Here is a 23,110-nt window from a genome sequence, read left to right as displayed (position 1 = left end):
CATGAACAGTCAAGGAAAAAACCAGTAGAGCAGGACTATATTTTATTTATCTATTTCTGTTTTACGTTATTACTTTGTGTTTTTCCTAGAGGAGTGAAGGTCAGTAGAAACAAGAGAGAATACATGTTTGTGAATGACAGAAAGGTCAGTGGAATGGTGAGGATGCAGGGAGTAGAGTTGGCAAAGGTGGATGAGTTTAAATACTTGGGATCAACAGTACAGAGTAATGGGGATTGTGGAAGAGAGGTGAAAAAGAAAGTGCAGGCAGTGTGGAATGAGTGGAGAAGGGCATCAGGAGTAATTTGTGATAGATGGGTATCAGCAAGAGTGAAAGAGAAGTTCTACAGGACAGTAGTGAGATCGGCTATGTTATATGGGTTGGAGACGGTGGCACTGACCAGAAAGCAAGAGACAGAACTGGCGGTAACAGAGTTAAAGATGCTAAGATTTGCACTGTGTGTGACGAGGGTGGATAGAATTAGAAATGAGTACATTAGAGGGTCAGCTAAAGTTGGATGGTTGGGAGACAAAGTCAGAGACTCAAGATTACATTGGTTTGGACATGGGCAGAGGAGAGATGCTGGGTATATTGGGAGATGGATGTTTAGGATAAAGCTGCCAGACAAGAGGAAAAGAGGAATGCCTAAGAGAAGGTTTATAGGTGTGGTGAGAGAGGACATGCAGGTGTAATGGAACAAGATTTGGTATAAGATTTCAGCTAAAGAAGAATTAAATTGGTTCAGTACATTCATGGATGATGGATGAAGAATTTACTCTCATCCATCAGTTTACTGCATTTGCTTTATTCAGTTTTTAAGATTACTATAGCATCATCAGAAACAGGGCAGTACCTAGTCTTTAACATGGCAACAACCTATCACATTGCTCAATTAATCAGGCACCTACAGTTTAGACTTGCAAACTAATGTATAACATGTGTGTTTGAGACTGAAAACAGAGAACTCAGTTTGAAGTCCACAAAGAAAAGGAAAATACGGGCAAATCTACACAGTAATGATCTCTCGCCAAAACTTGAAACAAGTCTCCTGCAATGGTGTAACTAGAATCACTGACCATTGTGCCACCCTTAGCAAACTTCCCATGCCTCTTAACATATATGGTATTTCTTTACACTGGATTTTATATAAATTATTGAACAAAATGCTTCAACTTGTTCGCAACTTGTGTATGCAGTATGCACTTCAACTCATAGTGAAGGGCAAAAACAACAGATTTTTAAACCACATATAATATCAGCTGAGATAAGTGATAGCCTGACAATGACCCAGTAGAATTTCATTAATTCACTTCCAAACAAGAAACTCTATAAGTCACTTTAAAATGGACAACTAAAGTCATGTTTGTAAATTCCCCTTTAGGATTCTTTTTTCCAACAAACAAAATCAAGTAATAGTCAGCCTCTTATTCAGTGCTGAATCACTTGCATTTTCTTATTAGCAGTGTGAAAACAAAGTTGTACAAGTATATGGATTTTGTTCAACATTGTGATTCACTGAATATGACTAACAGATATTGCTGGACAGGTTTCTCTGTTATGTCATGTGCATAATTTTTTACATCTAACACTAACATTTAGCATGATCGGTATTCCTCAAGTGCCTTGTCCACAAAGCCATGTGTTTAACAAATCTGTTGAGTGGTTTTCTGGCTTATGTTCTTGGCACTTCAGCTGCCTGTCAGGATCCATTTTGTAAATGGCTGTATGATTATGTATATTTTTTAGAAAGACGCTTTTCAGGTCAGAATTGGTCTTTGTCATTGCAAAGATGCATCTCAGTGTTGCCATTATCTTTAGCTGCACTGTTGTATTTATTTATGCATGATGAAAACTCCTTATTTACTGTTATCTATAGACTTTTCACAATCTTTCCACTGAAATGCATTGCCAATGTAATTATTGAGCATTTTCTGTGCAAAGTAATCTTATTATATGATAATCACAAAATATACTGACTCAAAACTGTTTTGTCCTGTGTCTGTTACCCAAGGATTCTAAACATATGCACTGAAAGCTGTTGAGCTGCATACTAGAAGCATCATAGTCTTACAATAGCTAAACCTGGTTTGAATTATGTGTTAATGTCTTTTTTAATAAAGTAGTGGGAACTAAATGGTTCCCTTATAATCAAAACCATCATTTCCTAAGGTTAAACTATGGGATTCTGTTACAAATAGACATATTTCGATGGCCTAGCTGAAGAATGTGTCTTTTACTTAGAAATGAATTTGAAAAATTGAGTAATTATACCCTGAACCAGATCAAAGTAAACACAACCAAAAACACAGAATAGAAAGCTCTGTTTGCTGGAAAATAGCATCAGGTTACAGAATATCATTTTAAGTTTGGTTTGTATATTTCGAAAACATGGCCCAAAATAAAGGACAGAAAGCATGCAAAGGAGAGGCAATCATAAAGAACAGATGGCAAAACATGGGTACAGAAAAATGATTGGGTGACACAAATATTCCGTTTTCATTGGCTGAAGTGACTGTCATTCTAGGCTTTAATATAAAATGTTATTGGAAGTCATTAAACAAAGGATTTTTTTAGAATATATTTGAATTGGAAATTACAGACGTTTGCCTTCTGGACTAAAATTTGGTAAATAGTTATCTGTAAGTCCCTTTACTTGTCATTTGTTTTCTTTCAAGTTTAAACAAATATAAGCACAAAGCACAGAATGGTTTACTCTGGGTCACAAAGTACAGATGCTATAACATAAAAAAGTAAATAAAGGTTAAAGTAATTTCAAGCCTTTTATCATATTTCTGATGATGGCAAATTGAGAATGTTGAATTTGTTCTGTTATAACAAATCAATTCAGTATATGCACATGACTCTAGTCTTAATTGCATTTCATCCATTTTTAACCTAGTTTTTCATTTCAAGGTGGAAAGAAACTAAAGCATATCCCAGTGTTATTAGATACAAGGCAAGAACCAGATATGGATTGCTCTAGGCCATTGAAGGGGACATTCAGTGCACACTCTTATAATCATTTATTCTGAGTTAATTGAGAGTCATCAGCTTAAGTACACAGAATAAAATAATGTGCTTTACAAAAGAATGTAAAATTCACATTTGAAATATACATTGGGAACACAAAACCATTAAGGACAAAAAATAAAATGTTAAGTGATCAATTCATTTTTTGGTACTAGTTGTTGATTAATGCGGTGGGCTGGCACCCTGCCCTGGGTTTGTTTCTTGCCTTGTGCCCTGTGTTGGCTGGGATTGGCTCCAGCAGACCCCCATAACCCTGTGGTTAGGATATAGCGGGTTGGATAATGGATGGAATGGATGGATAGTTGCTAATTAATAGGGTAATGTGCCTGAAACAAACAGGTCATTCAGCATGCAAAAAGATTAGTATGTCAAATAAAAGATTTGTTTTATTTTTGAAATCTATTTATTGTAAATAGCATATCAGATAACTTGACGAGAAGAAAACATTGTTTCCATTTTTGATTTTATCACAAATTTTCATGTAAGTACTATAGTACTGATTTTGCTGAAATACTATTCAAGGGTAATTATATTTAAAATACAAACAAGTATTATTAATAACACAGACGGTTTTACATATTAAGTTAGTTTCCCAAGATCAAAGAAAAATAAATGAACCCATACCATTATAAAAAGGTAATTTTTATTTATTTAACAATGCACAAAAATGGTATTGGCAACTGTTGTAATATTGGATTGTTCAGAAAACAGAATGCCAAAAATTAGAAAACAAAGGTATTTAGCATGATAAATGCCAGCATTGCAGGATTTCAGAAAAGAAGACAATGATCACTCAATCCGGTGACTAACACATCATAATAACAATTGCTCATTTTAGTAAGGAAAACCCAGTTTCCCCAGACAAATTGTATGTTTCACAGTTAAGTAAGTGAGAGTTAATGTTTGACATTAAAAATTTTCAGTGCACGAAATAATGTATTCAAATTGAATTTCAGCTATTATTTTATTTTAGTTAATTATGCATTCTTCAGACCATTTTGTATTATCTAAAATTATGATCACTTTATGTACACATTCACAATTAAAGAAAATCTAAATATTTAGGTGTAACTTTTAAGCTATACCATCCACCCTTCCATTGTTTAAACTTATTTAATCCAGTTGTACAGTTGCAGGATCCTGAGCCCTTCCTGGCATGTTTAAGGTCCACAACAGTTTTCAGTTATGCACCTACCTATACCCAGTTGCACTAGGTCAGTTTAAAGTTGCCACTTTATTATTGTAAGACATGTTTGAAATGTGTGAGGAAAACTTCAGTACCTTAAGAAAAAATCCATAGAAATTCCACCTTAGTTTATTGAACCTGAAGGACAGCAGCCTTAATAACCAGCACTATGGAGCCCTTTTTAACACTAGGTTTAGTGACACACTGATTTCACTTAATTCCTCAAAAATCATATTTTATGTGGGGTCTGGACATTACCCTTCATGACTTTATGACTTTTGTCTAGGTAATCCAGTTTCCAGTAAATTTGGGTGTGCGTTTTAGATTGGCACCCTATTCAGAGTTGGTGAGACCCTCAGAATTGTAATCTGGTCAAATGGTTTGATGATGTATATATAGATGTACTCAGCAGGTACAAACTAGTGCTCAGAAATCATACAGAGGTATCTAGGCATCGTGACCAGTGAGGTAGAGTGCTATAAACTATTTTTGAAGGTAACCTACAACTCAAAGTTCCTCTACTGCACCAATGTAATTGTAACTCTCGGCAGCAAAAGTACAAGCTAACATAAGATTTAAAATGCAGTTCGATGGCAAACAGTTCACACATCCAGGTTTCAAAAATACCAATGTGGATGCCGAACAATGACAAGTAATCTTGCTAAGAAATGATGACTCAGATAAACAGATAAATCTTCCAGAATCTTTTAAAACTCTCTAGATAGATAGATAGATCTATATATATATCCCGAAAAGTTTTATTTCCTCTACATAGTTTTTGAATGAATTACAAGTGGTTAAATAACTTGTCCATGAAGTTTATTTGTGTTCTGTAATTTTCCATGTATATTTCAATGTTTTCTCTGGTTAACCCATGTCATACTGTTAAGTGGTCTGTGTCTATCCCAGCAGCATTGGGTGCAAAGCAGTGACCTGTCCTTGTTTACTACTGTGTAATTTTTCACTTTGCATGTTCTTTATTTTATTTTAGGAGATTACTTTGAAAAGATGTGGTCTGGCAGGGAGAACTCAGAAATCAAAGGTAACAAGCACTGTTTTCATAATATATTCTGTCTCATTAAGAAATGAGATTCATTTGTCAGAATATGTTGAAGTCTAGTTGAAATATTTGAAAATTAATTTGAAATTGCTGACATCTTTCATTAATGTACAATTAGTTTTTGGAATAACACTTCTCAGGGCTGAATAACTTAGACTGAACCTTAACTCTGAGCATAAGAATCCAAAATGGAAAATGTTATACTAAAGTAAATTTAAAAATACTCCGGTTTAAATTGGGGTACTTTGTGCCTTGCCTATAATATAGCAAGCAAACATATAAAAACAGACTTGATGACCATTATATGAGTTTATACTGTACAGGCCATTTGCTACATCTCTGTTGCAGGGTCAGTTCTTCTATTCAGCTTTCTATGATTCTGAGCAACTGTTCTCTGTGACATTAACTCTGGGGGTATTTTTCTCTTACACCAACTTCCTCTTCTTACTTTCTATGCCAAGCAACATAATCATGACGTTATTTTAACCACAGGTCACAAAGATAAAGTCATGGCAAACAAATATAAACAAAGAGACTGGATGTACTGTTGTTAAAAACAAATATTGTGTATTGGAGCACTGTTGTTAAGAGTTATCAGTCAGGAAAAACACACTGTTATATAATTATAGATTAATTAAAAGTGTTAACCCTAACCCTACCCCTAACCCTAATTTAGATAACAAATGTAAGAAAGATGTTTTCTATTGAACTGCATTAGGGCTGGTAATGAATACATACCTGTGTATTCATTCAAACATTTGAAGACAAGTACAGAAAAGTGCCACTGATAAGTTAAATGTCACAGAGACAATTGAGATCAAGGTTTAGAAACTAAATTTCAGTAATTTTCATGCCATAGTCAGTATCCCTGCCTACCTTTCCTAGCAAAATCAGTGACATTATCTGTCATATACAGTATATAACTGTATTCCTCCTGACGTTCTGCTTTCCTCTTGCTTTAATTTCTGATGAATTGCTCCAATGAACCATCCAATGTTTAGTCACCTTTACCAAAGCATGAGCTTTTATTTCCTTAGTGAAGACTACCACACAAGGTGTCAGATGGACACAAACAAAGCAGTGCCTTCTGCCAGTATCCTTATACATAAAAGTCCATAAAGCAAATTAAACATCATTAAACTTTAAGCGAGCAAGATGGAAGGTCTATATGTTTAATATGACAAAGAAACCTCAGAGGGTGTCATTCTTTCTGAAAATTTAAAAGAAGTGCACAGTGTATCAGGAAGCACCTTTTCAAGAGATTGTTTATTTTAAATGCTTTGACCTTCTCAATCAGCTCTTCCCTTCAAGAAGTAATTAGACAGATTAGTGTGCATTGGTGTTATAATCAAAAAATGCCACATCAAATTACTCTTCTGTGCTAAAATATGAAGCACTGAAGTTTTGGCCTGTCATTCTCTGCTTACTTTCCTTCAATTTGGTTTCTTTGCCTTCAAGTTGTGAATGCATTAAACATAGCATATTGATCACGGAGTCATTGTGTACTCCATTCATACTATTATTAATTAGACTGATGCTTTCATCCAAGTCAATTTACAACATTTGAATACAGGCAAGTGAAGTGATTTGCTCATGGTCAAACAGTGTCAGTAGCAGGATTTGAACTCACAATCTCACGGTTTGATGTCTAAAGCCTTAACCACTACACCACATTGCCTATTTAAACAATCGACACTATGGTAATTTTCATGCAAGGAGCATCTTTTTAATTAATAAATGTAAATGGTTTTTTTTTTTTGAATGATTGTTGCTATTTTTTTTATATTTCTATGTGTATGATCTTCACCAAATAAGCACAGTAGTTAGCACTGCCGCCACACTGAAATTCATTGTCCATGTCTTGTTAAAGGCTTTTTCCTGCCTTGTGCCTAATGCATCTAGAATAGGCTATGGCACCATTTATCTATCAATTCAACTAAGCAGATCTGACAATGTTATGTTATGTTATGTTATGTTATGTTATGTTATGATGGTCAAATAAAATTCCATAAACAGGTGATATGGTGTTATTAATCTGTTTAGAATTCTCAAAAGCACTGATAAAAATGATCTAATAGAAAACTGTTAAGCATATAGTGAACCGTGTGCTAGAGGACATGAGTTGATATTATGGAGAAATTTATTTAAGACTGATACCAGATTGCACTTACTCATAGAATTTACAAACTCTGGAAGAAATTACCAAGTCATGTAGTTGAATTTGAAACCTTAACAACTTTGAAAAATTATCTAGATTAGAAATTGGAACAACTTAGCTATTAGCAAATGAAACAAGCTTGACGAACCGAAAGGTTTTCTGTCGTTTGTCTACCTTCTTATGTCCTCATATTATAATACAGCAAAGAAAGTTAATAGACACTGAGATTCACTTGTGAATGTAATGAGAAATAAAGCTTTACATTTTCTTGTGGTTGATACTTTACAAAGAAATCTCAGGCTTAACTGATGAACAAAAACCCTTGGTTGATTCATCGCTAGTTAGCTGCAGATATTCAACTACTCTTGTTCTAAAATATTGTTCAACATGTGGGGGAGCTTAACTTTAAAGAATCCTCTTCTTTGAAACCAATGACTGTGCATCCCAAACGTTTCTTGACTCCTCTTACAGGTATGTTACACTAGTATTGGCATTGTGAGTGGAAAACATTCAGCTCAATCACAAATTGATCAAATATGAAGCTTATTTAGTAATTATTATCAAATCAATCAGTAATTCTTTCAATTTAATTTGAACCTGCTTATTTCAATTCAGGGTCATAAGAGACAAGGGAATATTTAATGCAGCATGGGGACAAGATAATAAACATCCTGTACAGTACACAAACATGCTCATTCACATTGATTTAGGATTTATCCCAATAATTCTTATTAATCTTACTTTTGTGCCACTATCTTACTATAATACATCTATGTACATCCATAACCTTGAAGGTCTACACAAGCTTCTAAACCCTCACTTGCTCAGAAGAAAACATTTTAATCCTTATCTCTTTGATGCAGTGTTTTAGTTGCAACATTGTGTGTCTTACACAACCTTAAAAAACATCCCATAAATGGGACTGTTTATTTTGTCAACATCAACATAACAAGTAGGACAAAAAGATTGAGCACACACTTTGTGACAGACTCATGAGAGCGAATGGCTTTTTTTATTTAAGGGAATATTGCATTGTATATCCTGACACAACCAGTTTGTCCATCATCTTCTTAGGTACATCTGATCTTATGTACATCTTTGGGAGCCATGTCAGTAATGAGCACATTACTGGTCTTTTAATGGAACTTGTGTACTAACCAACTATGAATCTGCCAAGACTATTAGGTTTTTCCATTCAGAATATTTTCATCTTCTAAACTATCTACTTTGTAATACTTAGTTATATACTAACTTACTAACTAGTTTATATTTACAGTATCTACATATTGCCTAATGTGAGTTCATTTCTAAACTTTTAATAGTATTTAATATTTATATTGTTTTGCATGTCTAAACAAACTGTTCAATATCCTGTTTTTCTAGAGTTTCTTTTTGTCAATGTGCTATAAATGACCTTCAAAAATTTTAAGTGTTAAATTCTCATTTTCAGAAAAAACAAATTGTATTTCTGGACTGTTTTGCCATTTATCAAGTATAAAAACATCAATCTTACTTCTGAAATATCTTATGGTTAGGATTGCAGTGGCTCATACCCATAGTTTTAATGACGAAAACCCTCACTGGAAAAACAAGGCTTCAGCGGTGCAAGTTTTAAATATCAATAAAAAATACAGCATGGCCTTAGAGTGTGGGAAGAAGTTGGAGCCATTAGCGGAAGGTCACGAGAAAATTACCATAAATGAAAATTCTCGATTATACCTAAATAGGGGATTTCAAAACCTATGTAAAAAGAGCAAAAATGAATGCACACTTTAAAAAGAAGAGTGCAAAGTGTGTCTTCCAAGTTTAGCATGAGTGGGTATTTTCGACAGACTTTTTATTTGATTTTTGAGATTCACTCCATTATGACTGCACATTACCGTTGTCTAAACTTCAGTGCCTAATGTATTCTAAACGTAATCACATTTAAAGAACTAGATATGCTAATATGCTTTCTGTTTAAGTTACTTTCTTCTTCTTCTTTTGGCTGCTCCCGTTAGGGGTTGCCACAGCAGATCATCTTCTTCCATATCTTTCTGTCCTCTGCATCTTGTTCTGTTACACCCATCACCTGCATGTCCTCTCTCACCACATCCATAAACCTTTGCTTAGGCCTTCCTCTTCCTTGGCAGCTCTATCCTTAGCATCCTTCTCCCAATATACCCAGCATCTCTCCTCTGCACATGTCCAAACCAATTCAATCTCGCCTCTCTGACTTTGTCTCCCAACCGTCCAAAATGAGCTGACCCTCTAATGTACTCATTTCTAATCCTATCCATCCTCGTCACACCCAGTGCAAATCTTAGCATCTTTAACTCTGCCAACTCCAGTTCTGTCTCCTGTTTTCTGGTCAGTGCCTCCGTCTCCAACCCATATAACAAAGTTGGTCTCACTACCGTCCTGTAGACCTTCCCTTTCACTCTTGCTGATAACCGTCTGTCACAAATTACTCCTGACACTCTTCTCCACCCATTTCACCTCTCTTCCACAATCCCCATTAATCTGTACAGTACTGTTGATCCCAAGTATTTAAACTCATCCACCTTCGCCAACTCTACTCCCTGCATCCTCATCATTCCACTGACCTCCCTCTCATTTACACACATGTATTCTGTCTTGTTACTACTGACCTTCATTCATCTCCTCTCTAGAGCATATCTCCACCTCTCCAGGGTCTCCTCAACCTGCTCCCTACTATCGCTACAGATCACAATGTCATCAGCAAACATCATAGTCCACAGGGACTCCTTCTAATCTCTTCTGTCAACCTGTCCATCACCATTGCAAATAAGAAAGGGCTCAGAGCCAATCCCTGATGTAATCCCACCTCCAAATTGAAGTTACTTTACTGATTTTAAACAATATGTGCATTTCAAAAGTTTTCATAAAAATAATATAAAAGCAAAATTTAGCTTGAATATTTTTAACTGAAACCTACACCTCCCTTTAGGTAGCTCTGTGATTATAGCGTCTCATAGTGATTGACCAGTACCTCTAGATTCTTTGTTGATTTTGATGACAATTTTGGAGTATATCATGTGATCAAAGGCAGATTTCCCTTTTTAAATATGCCTAAAAATTAAATATTGGCCAAAGGAATGTATCCCCTTAAGGGTTCAAAGAGTGCTGAAGTTTATTTCATTTGGAAACAACCTTGCATGTGTATACAAATGTGCACATCCATGCACACCTCACTACATACAAACACCCGTTCAAACTATTGTTGGGATATACAGTAGGAAGAAATTCAAATACCTGGTGGTAATTTATGAAGACAGTGGCAAGATCAATTTCAAAATGAAATAGCTACTGGAGCATTTGACTTGTGACACTGATTGTGTGAAGGCAGGAATAATTAATTATTGTTACAGTACTAGACTTACAAGATTATAAGACTCACAATAGAAAAAAAATGAAGGAGATCTTATCATTTTCATTATAATTTTTATAGATGCAATATAGAATACCCTAATTTTCTGCACTGAGCACAAACATTCAAACAACACTCTTAAACACACACTATTTTTCTTTCTTGTTTTTGGGAATATTCACCAACATTGTTTATTGTACAGTAGTACAGCAGCAAGCAATTTATACTTAATTTACATGGGGCCTCCAAGAGGCATATAACAGCAGAATATTTAAGAGAAACAGATACTTAGTTTTTAAAGCCAACAGTTACTAGAATGAATTGTTTACTTTGAAAGTTAATGCTTCAGATCTTTTAGTGAAGTTGCATTTTAATAATGGAGGTAAAAAAGTAAATAAGAATAAAGATAAAATAAACAAAAACATTAAAATCACATTTCACTGTGTTAATCTGAATTTTCATCTAACCATTTTCCAATAGAAATATTCTAATCAGAATTGCATGGATTGTGAGCCAGGAGTATCTGGTTAGTTGTTCGTAGAGTTCATATTTCATACAGAACAACCAAAACACATGAATATATTTGAACAAAATTTAAGAAATCTCAAAACACATTTTAATAAATCTACTATTATGCTAAAGGTAAATGTAAGATTCTTTTTATTTAGAAGGCAGGAACTATTTATGCTGTCTTTTGTTTTCATACAAAGGTCTCAGCTTACCAGTTTAAAATGTTAATAGCATTTTTTTCTCCATGATATGGCCAAACACAGAAAACAGTCTTTACTAAAGGCCTTTTTTGTTATAGTGGTTGGGATGTTTTTGATTTTCTTTCCACAGAATAATAGGTTTATTTTAACCAAGCTATGTAATATATGATAATAGATGAATGCAGAGAACAAAGAGTATGTGAAGTGTTTATTTATTTTGAAGATAGAAGCTTGGTATAATTATGCTGGTGAAGTAGACATTCAAAGAACAGCTGTGTCTTGCCGATGATTAAGCAGATTGGCAGATTTCTAGTAATGTCCCACCACGAGCTCCAAAAAGAAATATTCCTTTGTTGTTTTTTATTTTGTATTACTTTGATTCAAAGGTTAATAAGAGTAGAAAGTTACAGACTTAACCATTGGCATTCCATATAAGAAGACCTAATATCCGATTTTTTATGCTAACAAACCAAGTTACTTTTCAAATTCATAAATATATTAAGGTACAGCTATTTTACTGATTACATTTTTCACTCAAGCTTTGCAATTTTTAAATAAAAAAGCAAAAATTACATTTCTTAGATTTCAAGGGCTAATCTGGATTGCTCAAATCTTTCAATTGCTATATTCATTTTTTAAACGAATTATAAACCTGATTGCCATGTAAAATAGTTGCTTTGAATTGTGATTTTGTTTTACATATAACAAAACTAGCACTATCAAATCATAGTTATACCATATCTAATATAACTATACTCAGCAAAAAAAGAAACGTCCTCTGACTTTCAACTGTTTTTACTTTCAGTAAACTTAATGTGTAAATATTTGTATGAACACTCATAGAGTCAACACCATAAGACATAAACTAAAAATGTTTCACAATGTGTCCCTGAATGAAGGGAGGCTCAAAATCAAAAGTACCAGTCAGTATCTGGTGTGGCCACCAGCTGCTTGAAGTACTGCAGTGCATCTCCTCCTCGTGGACTGGACCAGATTTGTCAGTTCTTGCTGTGAGATGTTACCCCACTCTTCCACCAAGGCACCTGCAAGTTTCTGGACATTTCTGGGGGAATGGCCCTAGCCCTCACCCTGCGATCCAACAGGTCCCAGACGTGCTCAATGGGATTGAGATCCGGGCTCTTCCACTGCGAGGATGATCAGCTGTCCTTCCTGTCTCCCTGTAGCGCTGTCTTAGGCGTCTCACAGTGCGGACATGGCAATTTACTGCCCTAGCCACATCAGCAGTCGTCATGCCTCCCTGCAGCATGCCTAATGCACGTTCATGCAGATGAGCAGGGACCCTGGGCATCTTTCTTTGGGTGTTTTTCACAGTCGGTAGACAAGTCTCTTTAGTGTCCTGCATTTTTAGAACTGTGACCTTAAATGTCTACTTTCTGTAAGCTGTTAAAGTCTTAACGACCATTCCACAGGTGCATGTTAATTAATTGATTATGGTTAATTGAACATGCATGGAAAACATTGTTTAAACCCTTTACAATGAAGATCTGTAAAGTTATTTGGATTTTTAAAACATTATTGTTGAAATACACAGTCCTGAAAAAGGGACGTTTCTTTTTTTGCTGAGTATATAATATTGAATGTAGAAATAATAACAGAAAATGCAGTGCATTAAATATATTTATAATACATAGTCAATATTGCAACTTGGAAGGCCACACTTATGTATCTTAGTTTGTACATGCCATAAAATTAAAATTAAATTTGGCCACTTACAAAATGAACTTATTCCTTCCGTTGGTGAAACAAACACAATTAATGAACTCAACTTCTTTTTATTGCATGCAGTGAATTCATATTTTATGATTTGATGCACAACTTAATTTTAAAAATAATAATATAGCTTTCATAATGTGATCTTTTGTTTACATTCCCTAGTTGAGCGAGACACCATGGCTGATTTCTGTGTACTTGGTCAACGTCCTACTCACCTCACAAGCCTTAACCAGCTGGCATCTCTAAGTGCAGGAGGGGTAAAAAGTGGAGGAGCGGAGCCACAACCACAACCACCACAACAGTTATCACCTCATAACCAGATGCACCACAGCCCTCCACTCCGCAGTCAAGTGCCCCCTGGTGCTACCTTGCAGCCACTCATGAACCCTGGAGCCTTACTTTCTCCTCAGCTTAATCCACAGCTGGTACGCCAGCAACTGGCCATGGCACATCTCATTAACCAACAACTTGCTGTTAGCCGCCTGCTTGCCCACCAACACCCACAAGCCATTAATCAACAGTTCCTGAACCACCCACCCATTCCAAGACCAACCAAGCCCAGCGAGCAAGGTGGCAACCCTGGTGCTGTGGAAGTGTCACCTGATATCTACCAGCAAGTGCGTGATGAACTGAAAAGGGCGAGTGTCTCACAGGCAGTATTTGCAAGAGTAGCCTTCAATCGTACACAGGTAAACAAACTCTTCCTTTCTGCTTGCTTTGAATTAAACATCATTATAATTGTATACTTGTGTTTGCAAAATCATAACTGGAATATATGCAATTGATGGTATTTGTTGATTGTGTGTGAAAACCTTTATTGGAACAGAAAGTTAAACAGTGAATCTTGTACATTGAGCAGTAAAAGGAACAGAATCATGAAATCAAATGTAAATACAAGGTAAGTAATACTGGAAGATTATTTGCAGTATGTACAGTAAGTTTGCCTGTATACTAGGTGCACCTTACATAGAGGTTAAGGACCACATGTAGTGAATATTATAAACTTTAAGTGGTATGTATGTTGACCTGTTCTCTCTCCAGGCTATTTCTAACAAATTACACTCTTAGGTACATATACAGTAAGAAATCTGTAGGATATGTTCTCTTCTTCTTCTAAGTAAGTCTTAGCATTATGGAATCTTTGTCTGATCTCATCTTCAGGTGTTAGAGTAGGCTCAAAAGATTTATCTCCTAAAGGATTCTCATGGCTTCATTTCCTTGACATTACCATCAACTAACCAGAGCAGCTTGCTCTCCAAGGAATACATTCATTTATCTGTCTTCTTGAATTATAATTATTGCCATAGCTTTTCATGGCTTCTGAATATTGCCCTTTAACAGCAATTTTTCCTCTGAGGCTATAAACCGCACAAATAAAACTTATGACAAGAACAACCCAAACCCTTCAGCTCATCCATTTTTATTAAATTCTTCTAAGGCATAACCAAAGCTAGAGTGAAATGTCACTTATGCCTCTACAAATAACAAAGTACTTGGCAGTTTATTTAAAAAAAATGCTTTCTAGCAAAACACTGCAATTAACTAAGTTCTCATCCACAGTATCTATTTTATAAATATGAATAATCTATTACTGGCTCCTCTTGGTCTTTGTTTGAGAGAAAGTTTACTTTTCTAGTGGCTGCCCTGCAATGGGTGTCATGAGCCTTTTGCATAGATTTTAGGTAATTTGTGTATTTGTATTTTGTTTTTCCTTACTTTTAAAATGAATGACATCATTTCATTTACATTATAACAATAACTTTTAGTTAATCTTATTTAAACTATTTTATTCATGGTTTTCTTGTTTTGGTTGCTTTGATGGTTGCTGCCACATTATTCGCATCAATGTGACATGTGACATCATGATGTGGATGTTATTTAAGATGGCACACAGTGTTTAAATTACAGTAAAAGCAAATGTCATTGTGGATAGGGCAGTTAGGAAAAGGAAATCTAATTAACAGTCAGGACCTCTGCTTATAACATTTTTGATTATGATTTTTGTTTCTCGTCTTGTTTTAGTTAGTTTTTCTGTTTTTTGACCTCTGAATATAAATCTAGGCCTCATTAACAACTATTCTTTTTCCTTGCCACTTGAATGTTTTTGTCTGTTTGTTTAATGATCTTGTGCTGTTGAAGGCTAAAACTCATTTTGTATTTTTTTTATTATTTAAAATTTTTTATTTACGTATAAAGACATTTTTATGACTTCATCACAGCACCATTTTCTTTGGCCCTCATTTGTAGTGGATGGATTTCTGTGCCTTTTTCTTTCATGCCTTCAGCCATGTTGTTTACAGCAATTATGCCCTTTGCCAGTGACATAACAAGAAATCATGTGACATATTACAACTTTGCACTCCATTTATACTGTTTAACAGGAGGGTTACCATGGCTGCTGGTTTTCATTCTAACCATTTTATTAATTAGTGCCTTGTTTTTGCTGCTAATTAATGCTTTTTGTAATTAACTTGCTATTTAAGACTCAGACCCCTCAATTATTTCTTTTTTCCTTAATTTCCAGTCAAAAAATAATAAGATACAAAATGAGCCAACACGACAAGCGAACATGACTGTTTCCATTATACAATATCTGAAAATAAAAAATTTTTTATAATGTTAATCTGTTCAGGTCCATAAAACATTTTGACAGTACTCTTAGAAACTCAGCATCTTTGGAAATGCCTGCTGTGGCAGAATGAGAGCAATCATCAAGACATGGAATTAAATAACGGGCTTAATTAACAACAGGAATCAGCTTCTAATTAAGAAACTGGTTGGAGTGAAATTGGTTGGAGTTTGAGGCCTTGACTTAGCTGGTCACCAGTTGGCTCACTTCACTAAAACACAAGTCAGATAAAATGGAGGGAAAAGCAGAAGTTAGTTACTGATGAAGAAAGAATCAGGAAGGCAAACCTGCAGCCACAGTAGTCCTCCCGGATTAGAGTTGGACACCCTTGCTGTATAAGATGACAACATGCATCTTTGGGCATCCTAGCTTTGGGATATTTCTGGAAAGATGTCTTGCAGCAGCTTTGCATTTATAACCTTCTTTGGTTAGTCCTATTTTTCTCCTAGTGTGATTCAGACCTTTTGCTATATATTTTTTTGCTGTTTCTTTTTCTGATGCTTGTTTTTTTTAACTATGTTTTGTTGGGGCCCCTTGCCCTTTTCATCCCATGGTTAAAAAAAAAAAAACCTCTCCATTTTGTGAACAACTACATTTCCTAGACATTTCATAACACTTGATCAAAATCTCTTCAAATCAATTAGATCTTAAGCATTTACTATTCCTTACAGTTTGGGTACAATATTAGATACCAAGATAAAATTAATAACTTTACCCAAGATGCCGTCTAAAAAAGAAAATAAAGTAAAAAAAGTAAGGACAGTTGGGGCTCCTGATGTGACAATCCTTTAATTTGGTGTATTGCTGAGTAGGCTTGTGGGTGCTTTATCACACCATACAACAATGATGATTGCACTTAGTAATGAGGTGTATAATAGATATTTCTGTATGGTGAAAAATGTGAATTGCTGGAATGAAGGCCAATTTATGGTGAAGGAAAGGTAGAGGGCTTGTAGGAGGAACTAAAGTACTTTAAGGACACTGGCTTTTAGAATTACTTTTGTATTCCTTTATTTAGTACCTGCAAACTGAGCTGAACAACTAATGAACTGTGTGAAGATTATTTTTGTTGACTATTGTGCCTCTGTTGTGCCTCTGACTAATTTGCCTGTTCTATGAAAGCTGTAATGTACATGGCTAAGGCTCCTAATAGAATTTATCTCTCTTAATTGAAACTGCATGTTGTTCCAATTGCATAATATCAGTTCAGTACAAGTTATGCTTCTAGTGAATGTTTTTACAAACTATGAAAAGAAGATACTTTATTGTAAAGGTAAAATTTAGTGTCTTTGGGGTACTGTTTAAAATAATATTTTCCTAGTGCATAACGTATTGTATGTTCTGAACTTTATACGATATGAACACTAATAATGAAAGTAGCAGCAGAGTTTCATTTTGAATACAGTTTGCAAAATTACCCCGTAAATTTGTTTTGAATGGAATTTCTCAATTATCAAACACAAAACTCATTAAAATTAAGTTTTCTGGGTTTTTAAAGATTTTGTGGTGGAAAGCGAGGAATATTGTTTCCACAGTCAAACCGGCTGTCTCCTTCCTCGACCGCTGTCCAGCATTGCCACAATCTTCTACAGTTTCTTCACTGTGGGTCCTTGCACTCTCACCTACCTTGTGCACTGCTTTTGCGTACATTCATGCTGCCAGTTCTGTTTTGAACTGCTCATTTGGAGCCAAGGGTAACCCTATTTGCACTTACTTTCTCCAACTACATAACCAAATCCAAGCCAGTATCTTTCTAGAGGCTCATCTGTGGCTACACATCCAGAGTATTGGATTTCAGCAACAGAAAGCTGTCTTTGTAGTACTTACAGGTGAGTGACCTTTAGCCGTGCCCCACTTTTCAAACTCTGGCCCAGAATAAGTTTTGCTATGGAAAAAAAGATTGCACATGAGATGAAAATATATGTGTTAATGGTGTGAATTTTGTTTGTGGCGAAATATACCATTTGTTTCAAAAAATTTTTGCAATGTGAAACTCTTAGGTTTCACTGTGAATTTAATTTCAAGTCAATCATTTTGCTCATCAGTAATGAATACCATCAGTACAAAGCGCTAGGTAAGAAAAAAATGAAAAGCCGTCAAAAACTGGAGTGTTATAATAGTTGTTATTTAGTTCTTGAGACTTACTGTAATTTTTTTACCTTATTGTGGATCTTTGAAAATCTCAGTACTATATGTGCAATTGCTGACAGACAATGTTGAAATTTTACACCTATTTTCAGTTCAATTTCAGATCAAATCAGAATGTGTATCACTTCAAAACGTTTTCACATTTGCCATTTAAAAATGCGTTTAATACAACATTAATATAACATTATACAATTTAATATCAAATATGTCATGGTGAAAATATGTTGAATAGAATAGAGCTGCTGATCTGTATTGCTTGCACTATGGTTTAAATATATTGATCATTAATTTTAGAGTAAGGGTACAAAGTCTGGAAGTGTGAAAACAATTGTTTAGAACATTTCAGTTTATATTATATGCACACCTTTCTGTCAGGTCAGGTAAGGTAGGTATTATGTCATTTATGCCATATTTTGTCAACATAGGACAGTATTTCAGATGTAACATAGATATCTCATTCCTTACATAGATAATGTTGTTTTGCATTTGCTTTGTTAATTAAATAGGTTTAGTTTGATTAATGGAAAAAAAGCATGGTTCTAGTCAAATGTCAATGGCATTGCTGTTTTTAAATGTGTTTTAAATGTGTTTGGCTGATTTAATAAATTATTTAAAGTACAGAAAATCAGTTCCATTTTTTAATTATAAAATCTAATTGCAATCAATACCTAAGGTTCTGCATCATCAAAGGTTCTATTTTCAACAGCATTCATTATAATACGTTTCAATTGAAATGACAGCTTTGCTCAAGTTTTACTCTCACAATCATATTTTTAAATTTACAAATAATTTGAATTTTTTTTTACTAAATATGTTGCCAGAATTGGAAAAAAATCACCTTTTATATTAGCTACAATGGATTTCTAATGACGTTTTAATAACTTTTTTAGTGTGTCAATTTAAGCTTATGTCTGTTGAAATATTGTCACACTAGCAATTGCATATTAAGACAAAATACAAATTAGATGCTCAAGAAAACAGAAGTCGAGGTAATGAAAAAAGAAATCTATATGAAAACTGTAACTATATTTTACTTTATTACTTGGTTTAAAATAATCTTCAAAGTCAATAGCAATGAAATAATGTAATATCCACAGTTTCTCCAGATTTTTCATGAAGTGTTTTTGTTAAGGCTGATTAATAAAGCAACACCACACATCCATCCATCCATTTTCCAACCCACTATGATGCGATATTAGCCTTTCCAAGATTTTTTTGTATAAAGGACTTTAGTTATATGTGGTTGTTTTCAAACTACAACACCTACTATATTGGTGGCCCAGTTTCTGACAAACTTTTCATGGTTAATTTTTCTGCTTCATATCACTACCATTGCTATAATCTGACTCGCCCATCCTGTTGGGCATTGCAAAAGTCTGTTGGAGTTTTAACTGCATCTGTTTTTTCACAAAGGAGACCCCTTTCTCATTCCAGGCTATAGTCACCCCCCACTCGGCTCTTGCTCTGCAGTCAGTAGCTTACACACACCTGGTACATTCAGTTCTTCCAAATATAAATTCTGCCTCATTAAACTCCAGCTTAGCTGCAAACCCCACTATTTGTTTTACTGGGTGAAATTAGTTTTGCATCCCAGGAAACTAATTCTGTGCAGGTGGGGACTTTCTTTATTTAGTAGTATTGCAGTGGTTGGCTGATTTTGGTCATAGTCACACACACTGTATATTCATGACATTTGTAGGAAACATTGTCAAGATTTAAGTTTCCAATTTGTGACTGTGAAGCAGCTGAATTCTTCTTTTTAAAATGGGAATCCATAGTTTAGTTATTTCTTGTGTAAGTCATCTCTAACATGATTATTTTTAAAAGCTCTATGAAGCCACATGCTCTGAATAACAGGATATTTCTCAGTATTCATTGTATTAAAATCCAAACAAGACGTTTTAATTTTTAGGTAGTGTAGCAAAAATAGTTAAATGTGTTTTCCGTAGTATAAATTATATTTGTTTCTCATTTCTTAATCTATTCTGTTTGTGGAATACAATTTTGTCCCAATTGTCCTAAATCTTCACTCAAGTAAAATTTCTTAATTGTTGGTCACTACAATATTTTGGACAGTACATGCACCCTATTCTCTTCACTGCTAACTATTTATGATTCACATCACTTGGTTAAGCAAGATTGGCTGACATTGCCAGTGCCATGTACACACAAATAACAACAAAGAGAGAACATCTTTAAGCTTTAACCCTAACTATTCCATCTTTGAAAGACCTGTAAGTTCTGTCAGAAAGGAAATAAATAAGAGACACTCAAACATGTTTAATCTCTTTCACAGCAACCTTTTTACAAGTCCATTTTTACAAAAATTAATGTTATGTTATTACAGATAATCAGTTTCAAATATAATTCAAAAACAATCTTAAATTTTAAAGTAGTTTGTAATCATTAATGCACACATAGTTGCTATTGAAAATTTAGAAACAAAATTATCTAAAATTGTTATTTCTTTTGTATCATCTAAATAATGATTATTATAGCTGTTAAGGGCATATAGCGCTTAAGCACTTGAAAAAATGATCAATGGTGTTGAAATGTGTTTTCATACTACATCAGTTGCTGGTAAAACTAAGAAATGTCCTAGTCACTGCTTATTTTGAATTATATTTTCAGAAAAGGTGAAAGAAGAGTTTGTAAGTTAACTATTTAATATATTTCTGGTTCACAGGAAACGTAACTTGTTTGAATACTCCTGAATTTGGTTAGATCACTATGCATCCACTAATCTATTTTACAGATTATTGAAGGTGACAGAGTTTGTTTTAGTAGGATGCATCCATGCACATTTGAGGTCACCAAGTATCTGGATGAAATATTGGGACAACTTATCTTTTAACTAATAAAATTAACATAATGGACTTAATGATCTCCTCTCATTTGTTGTTTTATAGCCCAGCATGAATAACTTTGGATGTGCTAGAAGACAGTAACCAAAGAAAACCCACAAAGCTATAGGAATTAATCTGATATCCACAGTTAACTACTGTACCATTATACTGTATCTACTATAAATACACTATTGTCCCACCTACAATCATCATTGTAATTCACTATGTTTGATGTGAAATCTTGCAGAATATACAAAGGTTATTGTTATTTTTGTTTACCTCCATTTACAATTTTAAATAAAATGGTGGTAACCCCTGTGAAAGAAAAAGAATAAGAAACAGTACCATAACAATAAATACATTATCAAAAAAGCCTCTTGGAAAACATATCTCCAGACTGAAGTAAAAAAATGGTTGTCTGTGATGTGAACTGTATATGAGGCATCAATAAAATATTTGGCACAGAGAAGCTAATAAGTCAGGAAATAAAAAAGGAAAGTGCATACCTGTATATAAATAAATATAATAGAAATGTATAGTATACCATTTTCTTTCTGCATTAACAGTTCATTTTGAATACAAACACACATTCTGTTGACCAGGTTGCCTTATGGATGTGGATTAACTTGAATAGTTGACACAAACCTGAATATTCAGTTATTGTTTGTATTTGCTTTGCTTTGTTTTCTTCGGTTCATGTTTAAATCTTTTATAAAAATTTAAGTAACACAAAAGATTTTTTATTTAGGAAAGATTATAAAAAATAAATTATTCTGTTTATATTGCTAAGTATTCCACAGTATATTAGCATGCACTGTTGCAATATGGGTGGACACTTAAGAAGAAGAATTAAATTTTTGTAAGAGGGTAGCTTGTGGTGAATGGGAAAATATATTGCAAATAACTTAGGAATAAATTAGGAGAGAAAGATTTAATTGGCTGTTTAGTAACCTTATGATCTGTATATAAAAACTCTCTTTGAATTGACTGGTGTGGGTGCCAATGGTTATGTACCATTTGCCAGATAGAAGGAGTGAGAAAAGGAGTTGTACATAATGGTTACAGTCTTAAATAATACTGTTTGCCTTTCTATGGCCACAAATTTCGCATATGTCCTGAAGAGAAGGCAGGTGAGTGCCAGCAATATTCTGTGCTGCCTTCAATCAATAGAGCATATAGTTTTCCTCACATGTCTAAGGAAGTAGAAGCATTAATGAATCTTCTTGATAAGAACTTAAATATGTTGTATCCACTTCACTGTGTCATTGATAGACACTAATCACAGCATCACCTTAGATAATGGTTAGGACATTAATTGCATCTAGGATGTGTGAGTGGCCATGATATCTCCTGAAGCAGATTTTTATACCGATTGTAGTTTGTTTATACTTCTTAAGATCTGACCCTTGAGTACAGACATTAAATAATAAATGTAGTAGCAAATAAAAACATTAGAACTCATTCATATTTATAAAGTGTAAGGACTGTAGAACAAATGGAACAGAGACCATTGATTTCACTAGAGGCCAAACAGTGTCAGAGTGTAGTGTAATCAAAAACATTGATTCAGACCTAATTAATTAACATTTAATATATCTTTGGAAAACACAAAAAATAAAAAAATAATTAAATTATAAAGGGTGAGGCTATGTCCAAATTAGAAATGTACATCTGGTTATCCTACTATTAAGCCAGAAGCAGAAGAAATGATTAAGAATGTTTAAGTCAGAAAAAAAATCTGAAAAAATGAAATAAAGATATTTACCAAAGCAAGGAATAAAACCAGCTTTCCTCAATATACTGTACATGCAAATATAAAATATTGTCTGCAGATACACAAAAGACACAAGTTTTTGAGATAGGTTGGGGGAAGCTTGAAATATGAATATGAAATGTATCAGATTTCATATTTTTTTAATTGTTTACATTGTTATGTTGCATTTGTATGCACTAACTCTCTTTAAACTTTTTTAAGAGTAATCATATAAGTGACATTTGTAGAGGACTGGCACAGAGCATGTAATTTGCATACAACAAAATTAACCTAAGTGCAACAAAAGCAAACATGTGCAGAGGTGCCGTTTATCATTTTTATGTTATTTATATTTATTTATCATAAAAAGATTTTTTTTACATCATGCAACATACTTTAGTTACATATCCTTTGATTGCTGGTGTTAAAGAGATGGAAGTCATGTTTAATATATGGAAACATTTTGAGAAGGTTTTCATTTATACTGT

At 34.1% G+C, this 23,110-nt stretch overlaps 1 protein-coding gene across 10 annotated transcripts in view; it reads left to right on the top strand.

Annotated features, from left to right (window-relative positions):
- The window catches only part of satb2 (SATB homeobox 2), a 218,572-nt gene that overhangs the window by 126,867 nt on the left and 68,595 nt on the right, over window positions 1–23,110 (top strand). For all 10 annotated transcript variants that reach the window (XM_039755973.1, XM_039755974.1, XM_039755975.1 and 7 more), the window contains 2 exons: window positions 5,206–5,256; window positions 13,409–13,935. In XM_039755973.1, coding sequence (XP_039611907.1) covers window positions 5,206–5,256; window positions 13,409–13,935 — 578 coding nt within the window. The remainder of the gene's footprint in view (window positions 1–5,205; window positions 5,257–13,408; window positions 13,936–23,110) is intronic.

This window comes from Polypterus senegalus, chromosome 6 (genome assembly GCF_016835505.1).
Source record: "Polypterus senegalus isolate Bchr_013 chromosome 6, ASM1683550v1, whole genome shotgun sequence".
NCBI classification, from domain to species: domain Eukaryota; kingdom Metazoa; phylum Chordata; class Cladistia; order Polypteriformes; family Polypteridae; genus Polypterus; species Polypterus senegalus.
Note: the sequence above shows the minus strand (reverse complement) of the source record. Positions and strands in the feature narration are given on the sequence as shown.